This window comes from Podarcis liolepis (assembly GCF_965112155.1).
Source record: "Podarcis liolepis genome assembly, chromosome: W".
NCBI lineage: Eukaryota > Metazoa > Chordata > Lepidosauria > Squamata > Lacertidae > Podarcis > Podarcis liolepis.
The window spans coordinates 12,885,261-12,910,535 of NC_139568.1; the positions used below are offsets into that span (position 1 = coordinate 12,885,261).

General features: G+C 46.1%; 2 protein-coding genes across 2 annotated transcripts in view; both read right to left on the minus strand.

The window, feature by feature from the left end:
• Positions 1-25,275, minus strand: part of LOC310697675 (uncharacterized protein) — a 476,396-nt gene that overhangs the window by 176,752 nt on the left and 274,369 nt on the right. The window lies entirely within an intron of this gene.
• On the minus strand, positions 1,157-12,965 carry LOC310697818 (uncharacterized protein; the record flags this gene model as incomplete). Its single annotated transcript, XM_083484447.1, has 3 exons — positions 12,691-12,965; positions 11,669-12,441; positions 1,157-1,637 (listed from the first exon to the last, which is right to left on the minus strand). Exons 1-3 carry the CDS (start codon positions 12,916-12,918, stop codon positions 1,157-1,159), a joined length of 1,482 nt encoding a protein of 493 aa, XP_083340573.1. The 5' UTR covers positions 12,919-12,965.

A 25,275-nucleotide genomic window follows, 5' to 3' on the forward strand; every position in this document is an offset into this window, starting at 1 on the left:
AAAAACATGATCCACGCACAGCTTGGCAGTCTCCTCGGCTGTCATAGCATGGGAACATGCCACGAAGTGACACATGTTGGTCAGTAGAGCGACCACCACCAAGAGGTCTTACCTCTTGACCTGGGCAGATCTGTCATAAAATCTATGGACACCACCTCCCAGGCCTCCCTGGTGTCGGTAAGGGTTCCAGTAACCCCGCTGGTGCTGCTCTTTCCCCTTTGGCCCTCTGACACCTGTCACACCCTCAGACATATTCCCGTACATCCTCCCTTACCTTGGGCCACCAGAACTGTTTGGTGACTAGTAGCATGGTCTTATGCTACCCAAAATGCCCTGCTGTGGGGTTGTCATGGAGCTGTCTGAGGATCTTTGCCCTCAATGGCTCTCCCAGTACATACAGTGCCCATTTGTAGTACAAGAGACCTCCTTTTCCCTCAAAACCCCCCATTTCCCCCCTTTCCATCTCTAAGTTCCCTAATTTTAGTCTGAGCGAACTCATCGTGTCTGGTGAGCCCAATCAGTTCCTCCTCCCCTGTCAGTGCTCCCCCACAGGACCATCTGTCCTCTTGGAACATTTGTCTGGCCACAGGCGGTCCTTCCCCTTCCACAAATGTGTCAGCTCTCACATTTCCACCCCCCGGGACGTACTGTATCTTAAAGTTATATTGTGAGAAGGCCTCCGCCCACCTGACCTGTCTCTGGTTGAGCACGCGCACTGTGTGCCAGTATTCCAGGTTCTTGTGGTCCGTTCGTACCTGGATCTGGTGCTGCACCCCAATCAAAAAGTGTCTCCACTGCTTAAAAGCCTCATATATGGCAAGCAATTCTTTGCCATAAATAGTGTAATTTTGTTCCGATTTTTTCAGCATCCGGGAGAAAAAGGCACAAGGCCTCCAGTCCTCCCCCGGGCCTTGCTGCAACAGCACTTCTCCGATGGCTCGGTTGGAAGCGTCCATCTCCACCCTCAAAGGCTTCCCAGGAGCCACGTGCAGCAGCTGCTCCTCTGATGCGAAGGCCTTTTTCAGATTTTCAAAGCCTGCTGTGCTTCCCTGGTCCATGCAAACTTCTTCTTGCCACAGAGACAATCAGTTATTGGTGCGGTTAGGTGCGCAAAGTCTTTGATAAACTTCCTGAAGAAGTTGCTGGACCCCAGGAATCACTGTACATCCTTCTTTGTCTTGGGGCTCTTCCAGTCCAGCACTGCTTTCACCTTCTCTGGGTCCATGGCCAACCCCTTGTCCGACAGTCGGTACCCCAGGAACTTGACCTCCCGAGCATGGAATTGGCATTTCTCCAGTTTGACCCACAACTGATGCTTCTTCAATCTCTCCAGCACCTGCCTGACGTCTTTCACGTTTTGTGCTTCATTTTCCGAGAAGATTAAAACATCGTCGAAAAAGGCCACACAATTCTTGTACAGAAGGGGGCCCAACGCATGGTGCATAAAGACTTGAAAGCAGGCAGATCCCGATTGCAATCCAAATGGCATGACGAGATATTCAAATGCCCCAAGGGGAGTGAACAGGGTGGTCTTCCATTCATCTGCCTCCCGCACCCTAATCAGATTGTATGCCCCCCTGAGGTCCAGCTTGGTAAAAAAAATTCCTTGCCTCACTCGCGCCAAAACATTGTCAATCCTGGGCATGGGGAAGGCCATGGGTTCCGTTAAACTGTTCAAGAGCCTAAAGTCCATGACCAAATGATGTTCTTGGGTCCCTCGCTTGTCTACAAAGAACACTGGACTGCCACCTACCGCCTTGGATTCCCTTATGAAACCCCTATTCAAATTCTTGTCAATAAACTGCCTCAACTCTTGTATCTCTTGGTTGGACATAGAATACAGCTTACCCACTGGCAGCTGGCCCCTGGGACCAGATTGATCTGGCAGTCATAGGTCCTGTGGGGGGGGGAGCAACTTGTCAGCCTCCCTCTCACTGAGCACCTCCTTCAAATCCACATATTGTTGGGGAACGCTCTTCCCATCCTCCAGAGTCACTCCAGCAACCCTAGCCATAGTCACTCGTGGCTCCTCCCCTCGCAAACAGTGTTCCAAGCAGTGAGCCGACCCAAAGGGTAAGGGATCGTTGATGCCATGACACCACTGGGTCATGGAGTGCCAACCAACTCATTCCCAGAATAATGGGTGGTCCCGCCAACGTGGCCACATGAAAGGCAATGGTTTCCGCGTGCCTGGAAACCCTCATCCTCATCGGGAGTGTCTGGTGCGTCACTCCCTCCCCCCAATAGCTCTCTCCCATCAATGGTGTTCACTCGCAAGGGGAAATCTAGTGGCAACAGGTGCAGCTGGTGTTCTAAAGCGAAGTCTCTGCTGAAAAAGTTTGCCGAAGCAACAGAATCCAGAAGGGCGTGGACTTCTATTGGGTGCCCATTAGGAAGCTCCAGCACCACTTGAACTGCTATGCCCGCCTTGGGGGGGGGGTCTGGCTGGGGCTTTTCTATTGGTTGCCTGCCTGGCTGCTGCCCCTGTTGATCTGCAGCCAGGCTCTTTCATTTCCCTGCACCTGAGCCTTCTCTCCCTCCTCCTCTTTGCCTGCTGCCCCCACCATGCCTTGCCAGGCTTTTTTGGGGGGGACAAGCTTTCACGAAATGCCCCGGCCGCTGACAGATGAAACATTTTTTGGTTGCCTTCCAGTCCCTCCCCTCTTTCTTCCTGAAGTCATCGGCGTTTGAAAACTCCCGCGTGATGACTCCATCGGCTCAGCTGGCGCCAGTCTGTGGAAAGCCCCTGTCGGTATCTCAGGAATGCTGCTGCCGTGGAAACACTCCCCTCTGGCTTCCTGCCTTTCCTGTGTGCATGCGTGCGCTTCCTGTCGAACCCCAATGGCTAACGTCGCTTTAGTTAACTCATCCATGGAACGCAGGTGAGGACCCCTGGATAATTCATCTTTCACCTCTGGATTCAAGCCGGCCTCAAACAAAGCTTGCAGGGGTTCAGAGTCCAGGTCCCAGCTTAACTTGTGCACTAGCATTGCAAAGCGCGACCAGTAACTCTGGAGGGTCAAAGTTCCCTGCCGGAAACTCAGCAACTCCTTTCGCATCACACTCCCCTCCACCTCGCTGGAGAACATAGCGTCCATCGCCTGATAAAACTTGGTCAGGTCCTTTAGGGCATCGTTTCCTGCTGCTATGAGGGGTCTAACCCATTCTCTCGCACATCCCTCAAGGTGTCCAATTAGGAAAGCAACTTTTTCATGATCGTTCGCAAACTCCCCTTCTTGCAATTCCAGCGCATATTACATCTCCATTCTAAAAGCATTGTATTCCTGAGGCTTCCCCCCAAAACTTATTCACGAGTCCTGGGACCCTCCTCCCAATTGGAGTGGCTCTGACTTAGCTGTCTTGTGCCCGACGCTCCTCCAACCGGGCTGACAGCGTCGCGACGTGAGCCTCCAGGTCTTGGTTCCTTTCCACTAAAGCTTGCATTGCCTTTTCCTGCTCCATCTCAGCGGCTGCCCCTGTCTTGCTCATCGTGTTGCCTTCTCGCGGCTTCCCTCGAACTGTAGCCTTATTGGAGTTCACCAATTGGGTCTGCATTGCTCCGAGACAGGAGGAAGGAAGTCAAATGACACCGAGGTTGGTTCAAAGAAATAGTTTATTCTGCTCTCTGGATAGCAGAAGGCACTTGCGTGGTGAGTCCACAGCAAGTCCAAAGAAATCAGAGATTGCATGCAGTAGATTTCAAGTAGATTTTATTGCATTAGCCGTGTGGCCATAGCATGATATACATTGAAATAACAACATAAAATGGGGGTGGGGAGGTAAAGGTAGATATCGTCCTGGGCGATTACTAAAAGAAAGAACGAAAAAACAAAACAAAACTGCTGAGGCTGGAGGAGGACCGTTAAAGGGTCCTTCAGCTCCTCAGATATGTCCTAACTCGATTGTCCTTGTGGAATAAGGCTACTTGGAACTTTGTTCGGTTGTGCGGTGTATCGACTGCAGCTGTGGTGTTAAGGAAGAAGTTAGTGCCGCTTTCCTCTTCATCACACTAAGCAGGAAGTTAGCTGTCATCTCGGTAATCCAACAATCAGAATCCTGCAAAAAGAGGGACACTATCCAAGGCTGGATTGGGAGATGAAGCTTATTCATGAGGGGAGTTAAAAACCGAGATCTTTCATCTGTCCAGTTAGGACAGAAGAGCATTACATGTTCCATAGTCTCCAGGGCCGTGTCATTTCAGGTGCATGTTCTATCTGCGATGGGAACTCTGGAATAACGACCCGACAGAACTGCTGTAGGAAAACAGTTGAGACGGGCACAGGTAAAGGCCCTACGCTTAGCCTCCGAAGAAATTGTGAAGCAGTATAGAGGGATCCCTTCAGGGGGTGGAATAGCTAGGGCTAGGCCTGAACATGGTCCTCTTGCATGAGAAGCTGTGTTAGAGAAGTCAAGTTGCTGTAGTTTCTTTTTAATTAGAGGTAGGGCCGCCGGGCTGATACACTCTAGGTTAAGAACAGTTTTACAATTCAAATTGAGAAGAGAGCGGAATTTGAGGTTAATTGTAGTTTTCCAAGGGGAATTATGAATATCTCTTAGGATCAGATTGGAAAAACCACCTCTAATTTGAGCATCCGATGCTAATAGGTGGAAGCTGTAGGAAATGGCTCGACTCCATGCTCGTTTAACAATTGAGGGCTGGGCGAACTCGAGTCGTAGGGCTGCACCTGAGACACATCTCAGTATATATGCAGTATATATATCCTCCAGGCACCCTCTCCCTCCTTCCCCAGGAATCCAACCATGTCAGCCTATGTACGCAGGTTGACATCACATATGTTCTTGCTCTGGTATTCTTAACCATAAAAGGGTATTCCTTCCTGTACTTCTGACCATAAAAGGATCTTCCTGTTCCTACTCTTATCTTGGAGAAAGAGGTCGTCATCTCCGAGAACACGCTCTGGCGTTGTTCCCGGACTTAGGTCTGTGCGTCTTTTGTGGTCAGGACATAAGACAAGGCACAGACGTGTCTTCTCTGTTCTACTGGTACAGTCAGGGTCATCCCTTGCCGTGACTGATAAAGGAGAGAGTTTGTTTATACAGCTGTGTCCTTGTTATGCATTTGCTCAACAGCTCAAGTTTTATGCATTTTAGAGTGCTCTCTTGGAGAAACAAGAAAAGGGGGGGGGGTTGAGTCAGTTTTAAACTGACTGCACAGAAACCCATTCCTTCAGAACAACTTCAGAGACTCCCAGATTGCTGTTATGTGTGCCAGCGTGGTTGCTAAAGAGCAAACAAGCAAGACTCCCCATTGGTCTTTTCAAGGCTTTATTATCTGTCCAAAACTTTCACAATGCAGATTGACTAAAATCCATGTCTGCTCACTCGCTAGCAGAATCTGGGAGTGGGAGGTCCTTAAACTTTCCCCAGCAGAGTAGTCTTTTGACCCCCACCCCACGCCTCCCCTCTCTGCGCGTAAACCGACTGCGCAAAGAGGGCCTGGGCAGAGGGGGACCTGCTCCCCCCCGCTCTGTTCATGCTTGATGCTGTCTCTCCCTTGCATACTCCGAGCCCTGCACCCCTTCCCCACTGGAGGCATGGCTTCCCTCCTTCGCGGAGGAAGTGCTGCTTCTCACAATCTTTGGAGGACTCCCTATAACCCAAATGCCCTTTCACCTCTCGCCTCTGAGCTGATGGCAGTTCCCTGACATATTACCTAAGTTGTTATTATTGTTTCAAGTACTTCCTATCATTGATAAGTTGAATTGTTTTAAGGAATGACAAAAGGTATTATCTAAATTTATCTGGCAGGGGAAAAAACCCAGAATTAAATTTAAATTATTAACAGATGTGAAAGAGGGGGGGGGGTTCTCCCTGCCAGATTTAAGGATTTATTTCGAAGCAGCAGCCTTTTGCTCCCTGGAAGAAAGGTTTTTATTGGAAGATACAGATGTTTTAGATCTGGAAGGTTTTGATAATGTATTTGGTTGGCATGCATATTTATGGTATGACAAGATAAAAACTCACAAAGGATTTAAAAATCATATAATTAGAAAATCTTTGTCTAATGTTTGGATAAGGATACGCTAGAAAGGAAAACACCCAGGTGGATATCACCATTGGAAGCTAAGACCCATAAAAGGTTGAATATGAAAGACACATGGTTGAAGTATAATGATATTCTGATGGAAGTAGGGGACCAACTTAGATTAAAATCTTATGATCAGTTGAAAGAATAAAGTAGATGATTGGTTCCAGTACATCCAGATAAATGAAGTGTTTAAAATGGATAAAAAAATCGGTTTTCAAACAGAGAAATCCAAACTGGAAACGGAATTATTAGATACAAAAATGAAAAACCTATCCAAAATGTATAATTTATTGCTGGAATGGCATATGAAAGATGAACAAGTGAAATCTGTAATGACTGAATGGGCCTGGGATGTGGGGCACAATATCATGATGGTGGATTGGGAGAAATTGTGGAAAAAAGGAATGAAATTTACAGCTTGTAATGTATTAAGAGAAAATTTGATGAAAATGATGTACAGGTGGTATTTAACACCCGTGAAGTTAGCAAAAATGTATCATACTCATGATAATAAATGCTGGAAATGTAGAGAAAAAGAAGGAACCTTTTAACACATGTCGTGGACGTGCCCCAAGGTAAAAGACTTCTGGGAAAGGATTTATAATGAACTGAAAAAAGTGTTGAAAAACACATTTATTAAGAAACCAGAAGTCTTTTTACTTGGTATAGTGGGGGGTGAAATCCCCAAAAAGGATGTTACTTTTTTCTGTATGCCACAACAGCTGCGAGAATATTGTTAGTGAATAATTGGAAGAAACAAGATTTACCAACTGTCCAAAAATGGCAGATGAAGATGAGGGACTATATGGAACTTGCCGAACTGACCAGGAGACTCCGAGACCAGAGAGAAGAGACGGTGGAAGAAGATTGGAAGACGTTTAAGGAATATTTGAAAAAAATCTGTTAATATTTAAATCTTAGAATAGCTTTGGAAGTGGATATAGGGTGTAGGATTAGAAGTAGAAGATAGTTTATTTTAAAATAGTATTATTTGTAAGTGAAATGTGAAGACTTTTAAGTGTGATAAAAAAATGAAAAAATGGTTAGAAATTATGATATATGTAAAGTGCTTAAGATGAGGTAAAATGAAAATCAAATAGGGGGGACTTGGGGAAGCCCACTTAACAATGTTTAGAAAAATAAGGATATGACAAGAATCTGTTTGTATTGCTTGTTTTTCTGTGTGTTTACTTGTGTTATAAAATGAATAAAAAAAATTGAAGAAGAAAAAAAGATCCAAAATGGTTTTAACAGATTGGAGAACTAGGCCCAAAGTAACAAAATAAATTTCATTATAGACAAATGTAAAGTTCTATACTTAGGCAGGAAGAACCAGATGCACAAATATACAATGGGGAACACCTGGCTTACACTGTTTGAAATTAACCAGTAGCCAGTCACTTTTGCAACTCACGAGAGCCGTCTAGCAACCAAATTGAGATTTGCAGTCCCCTTGTTTGCCAGTGAAATAAATCTCCCCTGCAGGAGAGCAACTGAGCTTCTGGCATTCCCTTTCCATGCTATTCCCCTGAAGACTTTTGATGTGCTAAAGAGACTCCAATGTGGCACTGTTTGCATAAGTAAACAACCTGCAACGCTCTCTTGGGGGTAGGGAGCAGGAGGGGAGATTTATGTGAGGAGAATCAGAGATTACAGGGTTAACAGCTCAGAGTGTGTGTCCTGCCCACTGGGGGGTGGTCCCACATAGGGGGATTGTTCTTTGTCTGTTAGATACTTTTGGTTTTGCTGACAACCGGGAACCAGCAATGTCTGCTTGGTCTCCCGGGAATGCTGATTTATTGCTGGTGTATAAATAAACGCTTCTTAGATTAGGAGAAGCTGTGCACGGACTGTTATTTCTACACCCACACAAGGCACACTGTTTGCGATACTCTGCTTGAAGCTGGGAAACGTACAGAGGCACAAGGAAGCGTGCAGGACGGCCAGTTTATTTCACAGGTTATGGAGTCCAGCCACACAGATTATGAATTTCAGCTACGTTGTGCCTGGGTGTGGAGCAGCAAGCCCGGCTGGAGGACCTGCCTAAAAGGCAGCTGAACCCGCCAGTGAAGGACTCATCTTCAGGACCGGGTGCCAGGAGCTACTGTGCGTGAGTAAACTAGCCTCGGGCGAGGAAGATGGCGGAAGGCCAGGAGTCCTACACAGTCCCTTTTGAGAGACTCAATGGACATAACTGGGAGGAATGGTCCCGAAGAGTTAAGGCCTGGCTTACAGCCAAAGGTCTGTGGGAGGCGACCCAGGCCGCTCCGCTTCAGGCTGGAGAGGGAGATAGTGCAGCAGCAGTTGCAGCGGCCACAGCCTCACAGAGGAGGGATCAGAGAGCCTTGGGATCTGTAGTGCTCAGTATTGATGGACCACAGTTGCCACTGATTGAGGATCTCGGGACGGCCCAGGTCTGGCAAGCCCTGGAGAGAGTTCATCACAGAACAACAGCAGGGGCCAAGATCCATGCCACTAGTCAGTCAGTCAGTCAGTTTTCTTGCACATAGCCAAAGGCTGCCGCAATGTACACAGAATTATTTGACAATTAAAAGAAAATATACCGAATTGATAAAAAAGACTTAAAACATTTATATTATCAAAACATTATGTACTCTAAACAGAGCTATAAAAGTACCCCAATGTACAAATCAAAACATTAAACAATAAAATTCATAAGCTAAAATCATCACATGGCCACTAATGTTAAAAGCAATGTCAATTAATAGTGTGCAATTTATACTCAGAGTTTGGTGAAAAAGATAGAGCATAGCCTGAGGTAGATAGATAGGATCAAATAAATTCATCTCCTTTACAGTTAATGGCTACCTTGGCTATATAATTTGCTCTAATTTTCCTAGCAGCAGTTGCAAAAAGTGAAACACGCCAGGTCACATACTTATCTGTGTCTGCATGGAGATATTGTTACGATATTGAAGCAATGCAGCCACGAGCTACTGCTAGCTTGAAAGCAAAACATAATGGGAATGTTGGGACTGTTCCATGGGAAACAGAGGGACAGTCAATTCACAGTGCAGAGGGCCCCGGAATTAGCTCAGAGTGTAATATGAGCTGTACAGGAAGTACAGGAGGACTTTGTCTCTCGACTGTTGGAGTTTGAAGAGAGCAGTTATGTTTTCTGTAACGCTGCAAAGACAGAAATAAAGGCATGTAAATACGTTTCTGTCTATCTCTTTCCCCTGCCTGGGGGGGGGGCAGGAAAGAGTGGTGTGTTCTTCTCACGCTGAGAAGGATCGCCTATCGCGACCTCTGCCTGGATCTTGCCGGGAAAGCAGACAGGGAGGTCAACAGGAGACCAAGCCGGGTGCCTGGGAGAGTTGCCAGTTTCTCCTGATAAAGGCTTGATTTCCGACATCTGGTAGCATGGAGCCGATGGTTTTGATCCATGAAAGCAACAAGAGAGGTTGATGGATCGTACTTCATCCTCTGCAAGAAGATAAGGAAGATATGGTAGCGAGCGGATGGAAGCTACAAGGACAGCTGAGCACCGGAGAAGGTGTTTTTGCTGAGCAACGGAACCCCTAAGGTATGCTGATTTTATGGCTGTGAGAGTGAACGCGAATTGAAGCATTCTTCGGTTCACTGAGTGTCTGCTTTTGGCTGAAAAGAGCACGGAAAAGAAAGCCTGGATACTTCGCATTCCTGGGGTTGATAAGGGTTGCTGCTCAAGCCTGGAATGTCCAGTTGCTAAGCAACGAAACGTCAGTAAAGTGGAAAGTTACTAGCCAACACGGAAGTAAGGCTGAGCACTGTGAGAGGCTGGAAAAACACTGAGAAAACAGTGTTTGTTTTGTCTAATATCTCACTGCTCTTGGAGGGACTTTCAAAACAGCCTGCGTTTAGCTGCCAAGTGTGAGGCAGTAAACAGCCAATAGACTCTTGGATTTTACAAGCTCACTGCTGAAAGCTGAGGCTTGAGATTGAGATGGCTTTGTTCTCTCAGAAGCTCCGAAAAGCTTGTGAAGCTGGAGTGAGAAGCAAGAGCCGAAAGTGTACTACCCCAGAAGGGGGGAGCCAAGATGGTGCTGGCCAAATTCCTAAAAGCTCATCGAAAGCTGAGGAGAGCTTCGACCCCAAAAGGGGGAGTGAAGGAACTGTTGCTGTTCCTGTACTTGCTGCAATGGATGTTGCTGACAGGGGGAGAGAAGCTCGGAGTTGTAGCGCCCCCACTGCCATTGCAAGTGAAGAACAGGCTGTTGCTTTGAAAGTTGTCCATTGTTACAATTGTGGACAGACTGGGCATCTTCGGCGGAATTATAAGAAGCCACGTCAACAGAAAGGAGCTAAAGGGAGCTCTGCAAAGCCTGAGGCGTCAGGCAAAAGTCGTACCAAGTCCCAAGTGGAACCAGTTATGGCTTTGATGTCACTAAAAGCCACACCAGAAGTGGAAAACGCTTTTATTTTGGACACTGGAGCGACGCAACACATGACGTCGCGCAAAGGACTGTTTTCAACGTTTAAGAAGCAAAGCTTCACTGTGAAACAGGCCAACGGTCAGGAGCTGGAAGCGACCGGGTTTGGAACTGTGTATCTTGAAAGTCTCAACTTGACTAAAAAAAAATGTGTATTAGGTTCCTGATTTAAAGTTCAATCTGCTGAGTGTTTCGCAGATCACAAAGAAAGGACTGACTTTGTCCTATGATAGAGAAAGCTGCAAAATCTTCAAAGATGGAGAGCTGTATCTTTCTGCCAGAGAGAAAGATGAACTGTATTTGTTGACTTTTGATCAGAGTGATTGCATGCATCTGATTCTAACATGATTTCTCTTGCAGGTGTGTCGAAAAACGTCCAGAAGACGACGAAAGTAACCAAAGCTTTTCAGCGAGTGTATGCTGATGTGATTGGTCCTCTAGCACCATCTAGAGGCAATGCAAGATATTATCTTGTGTGTGTGGATTATTTCTCTCATTATGTGTGGGTATATATATTGCAGAAACCGCAAGAAGCCTTAGAAAGGTTTAAAGAGTTTTGTGACAAGGTTAAAAATGTTCATGATGCTAACATTGATTGTCTTTTCACAGATGAAAAGCCAGTTTTTCTTTTACAGGATTACCTGGATAAGAAAGGGATAAGGCACAAGACTGCTGTTTCAGCAGATGCATGAAACAAAAGTATCTGTATGCAAGTGAACAAAGAATTGCAAAATGGGATGAAGGCGCAATTGCTGAGTTCACATTTGCCACATGAGTATTGGGCGGAGTCGTTAATGTGTTTTTGTTACTCTTGGTTGAGAAAGGTTTCAAAAGATTTGGGAAGTTCTCCTTTTGAGAAGCTGTTCCATAGAAAACCTTCTGTTGCCCATTTTAAAGTTTTTGGGTCTCATGTGAAAAAGCACTGGTCCAATGTGGATTTCCCTCTTTGGAAACCTGCCTGGACTTCAGATATCACCTTATTTGTATCTGCCCATTCTTCTAGTCTCCCAAGAAGGAGCCTGGCATATAGTTTGGAGGCTACATCTAACAAACTAATGGGTCTATAAGTGTCAGGGTTTTTCTTATCACCTTTTTATATATTGGGGCAATTATACTCAGCTTCCACCCTTCAGGTATGCGACCTGAGCTGTTAATGTATGAAAAAAAAAATGCAAAAATGGGTGACCAGAAATCAGGTCTTATCTTATAGATCTTATAGATCTCCATTGGGATCATGCCTTCTCCTGGAGCTTTATTAGCTAGTTGGCTTGCGATTAGCCTCTTAATCTGATTGGGCGTGACGTCTGGCCATTCTGGCAGTTCTAATAACTGAGTATAGTAAACTTGTGGGGGTGAGTCAGGACAGGGGCCATATATTCCTGTAAAATATGTCACCCAATCCTTTCCTTGGACAGATGCTTCTAAAGAGTAGCCCAGCCCATTTGTGCCTTGGGCAACCAGATGCCAAAATTTCCGTGAGTCCTTTTGAAGTGCTGCATCTCCCAATGCTTTCCACTGTTGTTCATAATATATTTGTTTCTTGCTTTTAAGTAATAATTTATAATTGTATCGTAATTGGGCTACCTCAGCTTGTAGAGCAAGATTGTGCTTATCCTGTTTTAACTTCAATTTTCTAAGTTCCCTAGCTAGGCATTTTTTGCTATTCTGACATTCCTTATCAAACCAAGTCTGTCTTTTAAACTTTTTGTTTTTTATCACACTAGTTGCGGTCATCAGTGGGTGCATTCGGTTGATTATATTCTCATAAAGTCCAATTATGCTTCCTGTTTCTAACAACATTTCCCCCTTTAATAAAGCAAATTCATGGGAATCCAGGATCTGAATCATTTTTTCTTGGACCTCTGCATTCCATTTTAACCTTCTATTTCCAAGTATCAGATATTCCGTTTCATCCAATAATTTAGGAAAGGCAGGAGAAACGAATGATGTCAGAGATAACTCAAGTGGAAAGAAGAAGAAGAAGAGTTTGGATTTGATATCCCGCCTTTCACTCCCCTTCAGGAGTCTCAAAGCGGCTAACAGTCTCCTTTCCCTTCCTCCCCCACAACAAACACTCTGTGAGGTGAGTGGGGCTGAGAGACTTCAAAGAAGTGTGACTGGCCCAAGGTCACCCAGCAGCTGCATGTGGAGGAGCGGAGACGCGAACCCGGTTCACCAGATTACGAGACTACCGCTCTGAACCACTACACCACAGTGGTCACTTTCAGCTCTGGGAATTATCCTGAAGGTATCTCGGTTAATTGGCACATTATTAGATGTTAGGATATAATCTATGGTGCTAGTAAATCCTCTGGGGGAGATAAAAGTAAAATAACCCTCTTGATCCCCTTGACCGTGCCCATTGCATAACAAAAGGTTATGCTTAATTATAAGTTCACAAAGATATTTCCCAGAGCGATTAGAGGTGGTGTCCATTGCTGCCCTCTGACAGATTTCAGGTTCGTCCTCCAAGTTTAGTCCATATAATAATAATAATAATAATAATAATAATAATAATAATAATAATAATTTATTATTTATACCCCGCCCATCTGGCTGGGCCTCCCCAGCCACTCTGGGCGGCTTCCATAGAAACCAAAAATACAATAAAATATCACACGTTAAAAACTTCCCTGAACAGGGCTGCCTTAAGATGTCTTCTGAATGTCAGGTAGTTGTTTATCGCTTTGACATCTGCTGGAAGGGCGTTCCACAGGGCGGGCGCCACTACCGAGAAGGCCCTCTGCCTGGTTCCCTGTAGCTTTGCTTCTCGCAATGAGGGAACCGCCAGAAGGCCCTCAGCGCTGGACCTCAGCGTCCGGGCAGAATGATGGGGGTGGAGACGCTCCTTCAGGTATACTGGACCGAGGCCGTTTAGGGCTTTAAAGGTCAGCACCAACACTTTGAATTGTGCTCGGAAACGTACTGGGAGCCAATGTAGGTCTTTCAAGACCGGTATTATATGGTCTCGGCGGCCGCTCCCAGTCACCAGTCTAGCTGCCGCATTCTGGATTAGTTGTAGTTTCCGAGTCACCTTCAAAGGTAGCCCCACGTAGAGTGCATTCCAGTAGTCCAAGCGGGAGATAACCAGAGCATGCACCACTCTGGCGAGACAGTCCGCAGGCAGATAGGGTCTCAGCCTACGTACCAGATGGAGCTGGTAAACAGCTGCCCTGGACACAGATTTGACCTGTGCCTCCATGGACAGCTGTGAGTCCAAAATGACTCCCAGGATGTGCACCTGGTCCTTCAGGGGCACAGTTACCCCATTCAGGACCAGGGAATCCCCCACACCTGCCCGCCTCCTGTCCCCCAAAAACAGTACTTCTGTCTTGTCAGGATTCAACCTCAATCTGTTAGCCGCCATCCATCCTCCAACCGCCTCCAGACACTCACACAGGACCTTCACCGCCTTCACTGGTTCTGATTTAAAAGAGAGGTAGAGCTGGGTATCATCTGCATACTGATGAACACCCAGCCCAAACCTCCTGATGATCTCTCCCAGCGGCTGCATGTAAATGTTGAAAAGCATGGGGGAGAGGACAGAACCCTGAGGCACCCCACAAGTGAGAGCCCAGGGGTCTGAACACTCATCCCCCACCACCACTTTCTGAACACGGCCCAGGAGGAAGGAGCGGAACCACTGTATGACAGTGCCCCCAGCTCCCAGCCCCTCAAGACGGTCCAGAAGGATGCTATGGTCGATGGTATCAAACGCCGCTGAGAGATCCAGCAGAACTAGGAAACAGCTCTCACCTTTGTCCCTAGCCCGCCGGAGATCATCAACCAATGCGACCAAGGCAGTTTCAGTCCCATGATGAGGCCTGAATCCCGACTGGAAGGGATCCAAATGGTCAAAATATTGTATTTTGTGGGGAAACAAGGCCAATCCGGGCATTGAAGTCGCCTCCCATGACAAGCCGAGGGTTGGGTGACAGAGAGTCTATACTTTCGAGTAGTTGGTCAAGTTTTTCCCAATATGATCTCAGTTCCCCACAAGACTTTACTGGAAGTATGTACACGCAGATGCAATAAGTATTTCTCAGGAGACTATCAGAAAGGGACAACACTAAAATATTAGGGGTGGTCAACAAGGGACATTGTTGAATTGATACATTAAGAGAGGTTGACACCAGCACCGCCAGCCCCCCACTAGGCCTTCCATACTTTACAGTTTTAAGAGCTGGTTGAGTGTAACTTGTAAAACCCTGTAATTCAACCATAGTGCCCTCTTTTGCCCAGGTTTCTTGAAGAAAGATGATATAATGTGTTTGTAGATAAGAACAGAAATCACTGCCTTGGATCTTGTTCATCCACCCTGTTACATTCTATGAGAGAAGTTTAATTGTTTTACAGTGATTTACTCTTAGTCAATTGTTGGCCAATGTACTCACGGAGTTTACCAGTTTTTGAGGCAACAGAGTATTGCTAATGCTAGTGGAATAATCCAGATGTTCGATTATTTCAGTCGTCGTACATAAAGTACTCACATTTGTAATCACTGGGCCTTTTATTTGCAAATTGCTCACCAGCAGGGATTCCTTGGGTGTATTTCCTGACTCCTCCTCTTCTAAATATCTCATCCTTGCCCAATACTCCGGTGGTTCTATCGTTATTCTGTTGTGGCCATTGGGTCTATTGTCAGTCTCTGCCTCCAGTTCTTTAATCTCTTTCAATGTCTGGCTCATAAGATCAAGCCTCTTGATAACTGTTTGTTGCTCTTCCTGAAGGAGATTCCTAAAGGAGTTGAGAAAATCCTCTTCCAAAGGATTTACAGAGTGCTCAGATTCCTGAAGATGATTGTCTAGAGGAATTGGCTGTTCCTTTTGGCTCACCTGGTTATTTTGATGTTGGGCATGATCCTGCGAATTCAACTCAGGCATGTCTGTCTCCTCCCCACCTGTCAAGTTTTTGTGTGATGTCATTACTTCCATTGGGGATCCAGGCTTTGGTTTTGTGGGCCCCTCTGAAGCACCAGTCCTCATCTTACATAAGGGTGCAACAATAGAATTGCGAAATACTCGGGTTGGGAAAACTCCTCTGCTTGACAATCTGAATTTCAGCTTGTGAATCATGAGGGCAGTCTAGTAGAGGAAAAAGTTAACATAATTTTTTGGATTTGATTTGTGGTATTTAAGAGTTCAGTCATAATGAGGTCGATCTCAATGCCAAGTAAGTCTGATAAATGTTGTTTGGAATGCTGGGCACCTTTCCAGTTAGGAGTTTGATCTGGCCTTCCACAAATTGTCATGCAGATCTTTTTTGGTTGGAAGATTAAATAAGAAGAGTTTGTTTTAAGAGCCTCTGCGCGTTCTATGTTAAGCTTAGGGGTCTGCTCTTGTTGTTGCCAATTCCCTTTGGTACTATGGTGTTCTGTTGATGCCTGCTTGTTATTAACTGATAAACTGTGGACCTCTTTGGATAATTGGGTTATTTGAGAGGCAATACCTCTAATTTGTTGGAAGATATGCTCAAGCATTCTTGCAATTAGAGTTAATTGGGTGCTCTCCCTACTTGTTATTCCTTCCTCTCTGAGCGGCACAGGATCAACTTGCCCCATTGCTGGAGCTAGTTCCATGCTCTCACCTTGAATACTCTCCCCACCTCACAATCATCTTCAAGAGGAGAAAACCGGTTTTTTGTTGCAACTATAAAAGCAGATTTGTTCAAAAAAGTCCTCTATTTTAGATTGTTTAGGAACCAGTGAGAGAGCTACATCTTCTGGGTCCCTGTAGCATTTACTAGCAGGCATAGCGTCGCCGTGGGGAGTAAACAAGGAGAGGTTTTCCCAACCAAAAAAAGAGAGAGAAAATAGAAAGCACTCAGTTTGTTCAATTTAAGAGCTTCTCTGTGTGGTGACTGCAAGGAGTTCCAGGAACAAAGTATAGAAGCGAGCTGGCACTTAATAGTTAACAGCTGGCGGCCTGCCCAGGATGCTTCACATAACTTGCCCAAGATGTTTCTCATAGCATAGACAAGAAGGTGCTGTTAGAATCTCAGTAGGTTGGTAAGTTTAAGAGTAGACAAGTAAAAAGGAAAAATTACTTCCCTGGGTGGCAATCAACGCTAATTACAGTCCTGTTATCTGCGGAGCTCTGAAGCCTGTTTGCTAAGCCGTCGCCATCTTGGAGCTTAGTCCCCATGCCACTACAAATTTGTTTGAGCTGAAACTGCGTCCTGGGGAAGACATCAGGCAGCACGTGACAAAGATGGTGGCTGTATCAATAAACTGAGGCAGCTGCAGGTGAACTTTACAGAAAAGTTAGAGGTTTATATTCTTCTGCATTCTGTAGACAAAAGCTATGACAATCTGTGTTTAACCCTCGAAGCTATGCCCCCAGCGGATTTGATGATGCAGCATGTCTCAGGATGCTTGTGTGATGAGCAAGAACGTCGGCAGAGAGGGGCGAGCTGGCTCAGGCTGTCCTGCTTCCAAGAGTGGGGGGGCAGTAAAGGCAGAAGACACAGTGAAAGCTTTTTCTACACGCCGTTTTCATTGTGGTTCCGAAAACCACCTGCACCGAGATTGCCTGAAGGGAGCTGTGATGGCCTGGGAATCCGATTCAGAGGCTGAACCGGAGGAATCCCAGCCTGCACAGGAGTCCCCGCCTCCGGGGCCGGCTGAGCTGGGGCAGGACCTTGATTCTGAAGCGCCTGCACCTGTGCCGGATCCTCAGGAGCAGGCACCAGGTGAATCCACTCTGGCTCCGGAGGTGATTGAGGACGCATTGCCTACAGGTGCGCCTCTCCCAGCCCTGTCAGGGGAAAGTGCGTCTCCCCCTGGGTCCAATAACCCACCGGCCTCTCCTGAGCTGCAGAGGCTCAGGGCAGAGAGGCGGAGGGAACTGGTTTCTCCCAGGAGGAGTGCTCGCCTTAAGGCCAGGAGAGGCGGGTCACCTGGGGGCCGGGACCGCCCCTGGCCTCAGAGAAGATAAAGGCCAGTCAGCCCGGTCCCAGGTTACGGGAGCAACGTCGTTGAAGAGCTGTTTCGGCCAGCACCCAGTCCTGTTTCCCCAGAGTTCCTGTCCTTGCCCGGCTCCTCGCTGTGGACCCCGCTTTGCCCGTGGAGGACTGTTTGCCGACCCTCGACTCAGGTCCTGGACCTCGCCCCACGGTAACCTCCCCCCTGGACCAGCACAGGAGCCAAGGAATCTGCACAGGTTGCCTCCAAGGCCGTTCCCCATGGCAACCAGATAAGAGGTGCAGCCCGGTGTGGGAATGCAAGGAAGTGACAGAGACAACACGTCACACCATCTTGCTGCGTCCATGGCAACAGTGAAAGACAGCAACAGTGAGGTCAGCGTGCTGTGTTGGATCATTGACAGTGGTGCCAGTCATCATCTGATGCCATCTAGTGGACAAATGCGGAACTGCAGAGCTGTTTACGAAGGCAAAGCTGTGACACTTGTCAATGGATCCAAGCATCAGCTGACCACGTCTGGCCATGTTTGTTTCTTTTTTTACAGGCAGAATTGGAAATATTTGTTTTGCCAGGAATGCAATGTTGTTTACTGTCTGTATCTTCTCTTGTCAGAAATGGGTTTGCTTTGAGAATAATGTGTGCTCTATTTCCAGGGGTGGGAAGCAACTGGTCAGTGTTGAATGTCAGAACAGGCTCTTTGTCCTGGAAACACCTCAAGCAGGTAAAGGTAACACTGAGACAGCGCAAGCACAGTGTGCAAATGTTCCCACACACAATTTGTGACAGCATCTGTAGCACAGAAGGATGTCACACAGCAATTGGGGGTATGTCAAGAAGCTTCCAGAATGCACTGAGGGATGCAAAATAAAGGTGTGTGATAAGTTCTTGGATTGCAGAGCCTGCAAGAAGGCAAAGGTACAAAGGTACAGTTATCCTAGGTCTGACAGGGTAACCACAAAACCTTTTGAGTTGGTCCATGCAGACCTCTGTGGCCCCATGTCAGTTGCAAGTCTGGGTGGGGCTAGATTTGTGTTATCTCTGATTGATGATTTCTCTAGAAATGGTTGGGTAATAACTCTTAAGGACAAGAGTAAAGCTGCCAACATGGTAAAAGAGTGGGTTACTGCAGCGGAGCTGCAATTTTCGCTGAAAGTGTGTAGCTTTTAATCAGATCATGGTGGGGTCTGGGTCTGTTTTGCAGGGTTTCTTTCGCCAGTCACTAGCTGACAGTTGCACATTCACCACAGGAAAATGGGGTGGCAAAACATAGGAACCGAGCACTTCAAGAAGCCACAGCAGCCATGCTTTTTGACGCAGGGTTACCACAGCGCTTCTGGGCGGAAGCTTGGAAAACTGAGAGCTTCACACTGAATCATTCATACAGTTCTGTTGTAGGGGACACCCTATTTTCTGCTGCATGGTAAGAAGCCCAAGGTGCATTTCTTCCGTGTGTTTGGGTGCGAGGCTTGGGTTCTTGTGCCAAAGGCCCAATGCAGGAAAGGTGGCCCCAGGTCCCGGAAAATGATCTTTTGTGGGTATGAGCCAGGGACAAAAGGGTGTAGATTTGCCTATCCAGAGGGAAATCAGCCAAGGGTTCTAATCAGCAGGAGTGCTGATTTCTGTGAGCAGAATGGGTGGACACGCATCCATGGGAATCCTGAAATTCTCTCAGACATTCTCTGTTTGACTCTGCTGAGGAGGGAGAGGTAGACACTGAACCTGCTGCTGAGGATCAGGTCCCTGACCAGGAGCAGGAACAGGAAAGGGCCTCTCCAAAGGCGGTAAAGTTAGAACAAAAGAGTGCACCTTCATCTCCCACCAGTCCAGTGCAGAAGTCCAGAAGACGCAGTAAATCAGAGGGGGAGTCTTCTGATGACAAGGATGCACTAGCTGGCCCCAGTGGGTCAGAGGGGCACCTGAAGTAGTGCTCAGGCATTCAGCAGACACTACGAAAGGGAAGCCACCCGAAAGGTTTGAGGTCACTAGCGTGTGGGTTGGTTCGGCACAATGCGAACCACAGAGTTTTGAGGAAGTTCAGGAGTTGCCTGAAGCAGAAGCCAGGTGCATCACTTTGATGTGGATGTCGCTTATTTGAACTCAGACCTAAAGGAGGATCTGTACATGCTACCTCATGGAACTTTGAAGTGTCAGGCATAGCCCTATTGGCTTTAGCCCAAACGTAGCAGAGGTTTCCTGCACAGCGAGGAAGCTAGTTGCGGCAGTAATGACTAGTCAGCTAGACTCAGAATAACTATTTACAGGATTTATTAAAAGGAAAAATAAAACCAGCAGAGTTTCTGCATACAAATAAAAGCAAAATAAATCCTCTCTTTCTCTCTCTCAAAACCATACACAGCACTTCTAACTCCTAACACACCTCACACCAAACTGTGCTAGCATTCCCAGATAACAGAGTTGAGTGCTGGTCGTTAACCAATCAGAGTGAGTAGTTTCTAGGTCAAGCAGACCTGGGCTTTCTGCCAAGAGTAAATTGACACCAGCTTGAGTTAATTGGTGAAGCTAGAATCTGCAAGTTTCCCACGAGAACCAATTAACAGAAACTGAACACCCCCTCACAGATTCTGCTGAACAATTAACACCAAATACACCTATGTAGGAGATTATTTTTCCAGCAAACCTAAACCCTTGCACATTCGCTTGTTCTTTATCTTTGCCAATGGTTTAGTTAACACATCTGCTACATTTTCTTCACTTGACACATAAGTACAGGTGATTACATTGTCTTGTACACAGCAACGTACATTTTGGTATTTTACAGAGATATGTTTGGAACGCGATTTGAAACCCTCTGTTTTACTTAAGGTTATACAAGCTTGATTATCAATGTAAACTTGTACTGGTTCTCCACAATTTACATTTAAATCTGCCAACAAATGCTTGAAATAAATCACCTCGTTGCACAATTCACTCAATGCGGCATACTCTGATTCCGTTGATGACACACTTACAACGTCTTGCTTGCGTGACCGCCAGCTGATTAAAGCTCCACCGACCATTATGACTAGTCCTGTGACAGATTTTCTATCTGGCAAATTTCCCCAGTCACTATCACAGTAGCAACTCAACATTTCGTCCTCGGAAGAATTTAATTGTAACATATAGCCAATTGTCTGTTTGAGGTACCTCAGAACTTGTTTTACCCCTTTCCAGGCATTTAGTGTGGGTTTTGAGACCAATCTACTTAATATGCCTACTGCATAGCTAATATCAGGTCTGGACCACTGTGCTAGATACAATAAACTTCCAATTACAGAGTGATATACATCAGGATGTTCAAATTCAGGACTCTCATCTATATGAAGTGTTTTTATGAAACCTGGATCCATAGGCACCGCTGCCCCTTTGCAATCCTGCATCCTGTATGTAGTCAGTAGTTGTTTAACTTTGTTCTGCTGACTAATTAGGCAGCTGCCATCTTGGGCCCAGCACACTTCCAACCCTAGATATGTCCTAACCGGGCCTAAGTCCTTCACTTTGAACTTACTGGACAATTGCTTGGCAAACCTTTTAGTTTGTTTATCTGTTTTGCAAGCATACAAAACATCATCTACATAAATCAGACAAAACTCTTGATCACTGCCTGTACCACGTACATAAACACAATTGTCAGCTGTACTCTGCTTGAAACCAAATGACACTAAGGCCTCATGGAAACATTTGTTCCAAGATCTTGCAGCCTGTTTGAGACCATATAGAGCTTTGTTTAATTTCAACACTCTATTGGAACCTGTCTCATAACCAGGCGGTTCGGCTAGATACAGGTCTTCTGATATTGATGCATGTAAATATGCAGTCTGGATATCAAAATGGTTTAACAGGAGTTTTCTCTTTGCTCCAAGTGTTAAAATCAGCCTTACACTGTCCCCCTTAGCAGTAGGGGAAAAAGTTTCGTCATAATCTTTTCCAGGCCTCTGAGAGTATCCTTGAGCCACTAAACGAGCTTTGTATTTGTACTCTCCTGTCACCAGAGGTTTAAGTTTGTACACCCACCTGCAGCCTACAATCTTTGCCCCCTCAGGCGCTGCTACTGGTGTAAAAACCTTGTGCTCATTCAGAGAGGACATCTCTTCCTCCATTGCCTGTTTCCAGCGCTCTGCCTCCTCTTTTGGTAACTTTAACACCTCCTGAAAACTCTTGGGTTCTGCACTTACACTAAACACATTTGCAGTATCTGGAGAAAAACGCACCGGAGGCACTCCTTTGTTTTGTCTTTTAGATCTTCTGGGAGAAAATTTTTCTTCTGACCCACTTTCCTCCTCAGAACTACGACCTCTCTTTTGTTGCTTAGCAATTGGTCTTTGGATAACTCCACTTTCTTGAGAGCTCTTATCTGAACTTTCCTCCCCCTCAGACTCTGATTCTCTATGTTTACCTTCAGAGTCATGAAGCTCCTGGGAAGGTTCAAACCAAACCTCAGTATTGGCATGTAGTCTCTCCCAGCCACTATGTTCACAAAAACTGGCATTCCTGGAGATCACAATGCCATTTGTCCCTTCAGCAAAACGGAAACCTTTCCCCAGCTCCTGGTAACCCACAAACACTAACTGTTTGGTCTTAGGATCTCCCTTCTTTCTCATTTGTTTCGGAATTAATACCCAGGCTTTTGATCCAAACACATGCAAGTGGTCAATTTTAGGTTTTTTCTGAAACAATTTAAAGTACGGGGTTGTACCTATTGTTTGATGAAAGAGCCTATTTTGGAGATAACACGCGGTGAGCATGCTCTCCCCCCAATAAGACATGGGCAAATCAGCATCATCAAGCATGGCAAACATCATATCTTGTAAAGATCTGTTTTTTCGCTCTGCAACGCCATTCTCCTCTGGGGAAAAAACGTTCGTTTTTCTATGCCCAATGCCACGCTTTTGTAACCAATCTTTAAAGGCATTTGACATAAATTCGCCACCTCTGTCCGTCTGTATCCTTTTGAGTTTAATGGACAGAAATCTTTCCACAGATGCCACCCAGCCTTTAAACTTAGTGAACACGTCACCCTTATTCTTCATGGGAAAAACCCAAGAATAACGCGTGGCATCATCCACAATTGTTAGTGAAAAGCGCGATCCACCCCTGCTTACAGCAAATGGACCAATTACATCCATGTGAACCAGCTGTAGCGGTGACTCACTAACTCTGTCACTTCTGGGGTAAGAGACTCTGTGGGTTTTAACCTTTTTACAAACATTACAATCAAGGTACTTGTTACAACTCTTTAAATTACCCCCATCAGCCAATTCAGACATTTTTAGTACACTTTTCCAGCAAGCATGCCCCATTTTCCTATGCAATAAGTGCACACAGTTGTCATGTATAGCTTTGTTATTCACTGCAGGCTGAGATTTACTGACTACTGCTGCAACTTGAGATCCTGCTTTAAGCCAAAACAAGCCTCCCTCTGACTTAGCAGTGCCTAAAATCTCACCAGCCTTCTTAATAATGCAACTGTCTCCTTCAAAATGCACTTTAAACCCAGCTTTTAGCAAACAATCTACAGACATCAGATTGCTCCTTAATGACGGCACACAAAGTACATTTTGCAGGCATTCACGAAGACAAGGAACAAAAACTGCACCCCCCGAAATCACTTCGGAAGTACTTCCGTCTGCTAGAGCCACCTGGCTGCGCTGTGCTGAGTTCTTGGAAACAAACAATTCATCTGAATTCACGATGTGCCGAGATGCTCCAGAATCGACCACCCAGACCGCTTGTTTCTCATCAGCACTCTTGACCTCGCCGGTCACCAGCTGAGCCGACTGTTTTTGTTTGAAGAATTTCTTTTTACGCTGCTGCTGCTGCTGATCTCGTCTCTGCTCCTGCACCGGCAACTGAGACTTGACCAACTCCGGACATTGTCGTTTTAGATGCGCTGAAGACCCACATCGGAAACAACGCCTAACAGCAAACGCTGACTCCTCACCAGTACGCTGCTTTTGCTTCACCTCTGGCATGGCATGAGAACTCCTTCCAAACTGCCCACCAGTAGAAGCCTCTGCAGCCAACAACCTTTCTTGCCTCTTCTGCCATTCTTCAATCAAACGCCCAGTAACGTAACTGACTGATAAATCACGCTCCTGTATGCCTTCTAGAGACAAAACTAAATTATCCCAGCTTTCCGGGAGAGAACTCAAAATAATAGCCACCTTCTCCTGCTGGTCTAACGCACAGTCTCTTTCCTGTAGCGCTGCAAACTTTAACTGTAAACTGTGTAGGTGTTCCTGCATTGTAACCCCAGGCTGCAACATTGCCTTGTACAATGCCTTGCGAATGAACAGCTTGGAAACCGCTGTCTCACGCACATGGAGTTCTTTAAGTGCTTGCCACACACCCCTAGCTGTCTTGATTCCCCTCACATACGGCAACTGGGAATCTTCCAGCCCCAAGACAATTGTGGCCCTTGCTCTTTGGTCTTTATCGAGGTCTTCATCATCAGGCTTCGCAGGAAACTTACTCACCACTTGCCAGAGACGATCCCTCTGCAGCACTGCCTGCATGCGTTCCGACCACAGCAAGTAATTGGAGTCATTCAGACGCTCAAAAGCCATCTGAACTGGTTGTGAGGCCATCTTGAGAGCGATGTCCCTGGAACCCGGAACCAGCTACTCACGACCACCGAGAGAGAAAACAGGAACCACAGCACCCAGCACTCGCACGCTGCAGCTGTTGTCCTTGTGTCCGCTGCGTCACCAGCTCACCACGGTCAGGAACCAGCCAGTGTCCATCTGCTGCACCAACAGGAACAACAACTTCTGGAACTACTGGAACCAACGCCGTTGATGCTGACACCACCACAACTCAGGCTGGCAGCACAATGCCCATAACCTCATGGAACTTTGAAGTGTCAGGCATAGCCCTATTGGCTTTAGCCCAAACGTAGCAGAGTTTTCCTGCACAGCGAGGAAGCTAGTTGCGGCAGTAATGACTAGTCAGCTAGACTCAGAATAACTATTTACAGGATTTATTAAAAGGAAAAATAAAACCAGCAGAGTTTCTGCATACAAATAAAAGCAAAATAAATCCTCTCTTTCTCTCTCTCAAAACCATACACAGCACTTCTAACTCCTAACACACCTCACACCAAACTGTGCTAGCATTCCCAGATAACAGAGTTGAGTGCTGGTCGTTAACCAATCAGAGTGAGTAGTTTCTAGGTCAAGCAGACCTGGGCTTTCTGCCAAGAGTAAATTGACACCAGCTTGAGTTAATTGGTGAAGCTAGAATCTGCAAGTTTCCCACGAGAACCAATTAACAGAAACTGAACACTACCTCCTCCAGGGTTTGAGGGCAATGGGCCAGATGCAGTGTGGAAGTTGCACAAGTCCATTTATGGCCTGAAACAATTGGCCAGAAATTGGAACATGTGTCTGAATGATCCTTTGCAGAACATGGGTTTCAAGAGAAGTCTTGCTGATAGCTGCCTGTACCTGAAGGGGTCAGGACAGACACAGGAGCTAGTCTTGGTGTTTGTGGATTACATCATCCATGTGGCATGAACAGGGAAACAAGTGCAAGGTTTTGCAAAAGAGATTGGAAAGCATTTAAAGCTCAAAAACCTAGGTCCAGTGAAGGTTTACCTAGGTGTCCAAGTTGATAGAACTGAGGGCAGCAGCTTTTTGCTCAGTCAGAAAGGCAAGATTGAGCAGTTACTTGAGAAGTTCAGAATGGCTGAATGTGCAGGGGTCAGACCTCCATAGAGATGAGCTATGGGAAAGACAGTCAGCTCAGGGACCATTTTGTTGTGTTTTTTTAATAATAATTTTTATTAAATTTTTTCCTTTTACAAATTCGCCATCTCAAACAATATTCACAAATTTCAGCTTCTTGGACTTCCACCAGCTTCTCCACCAATCATC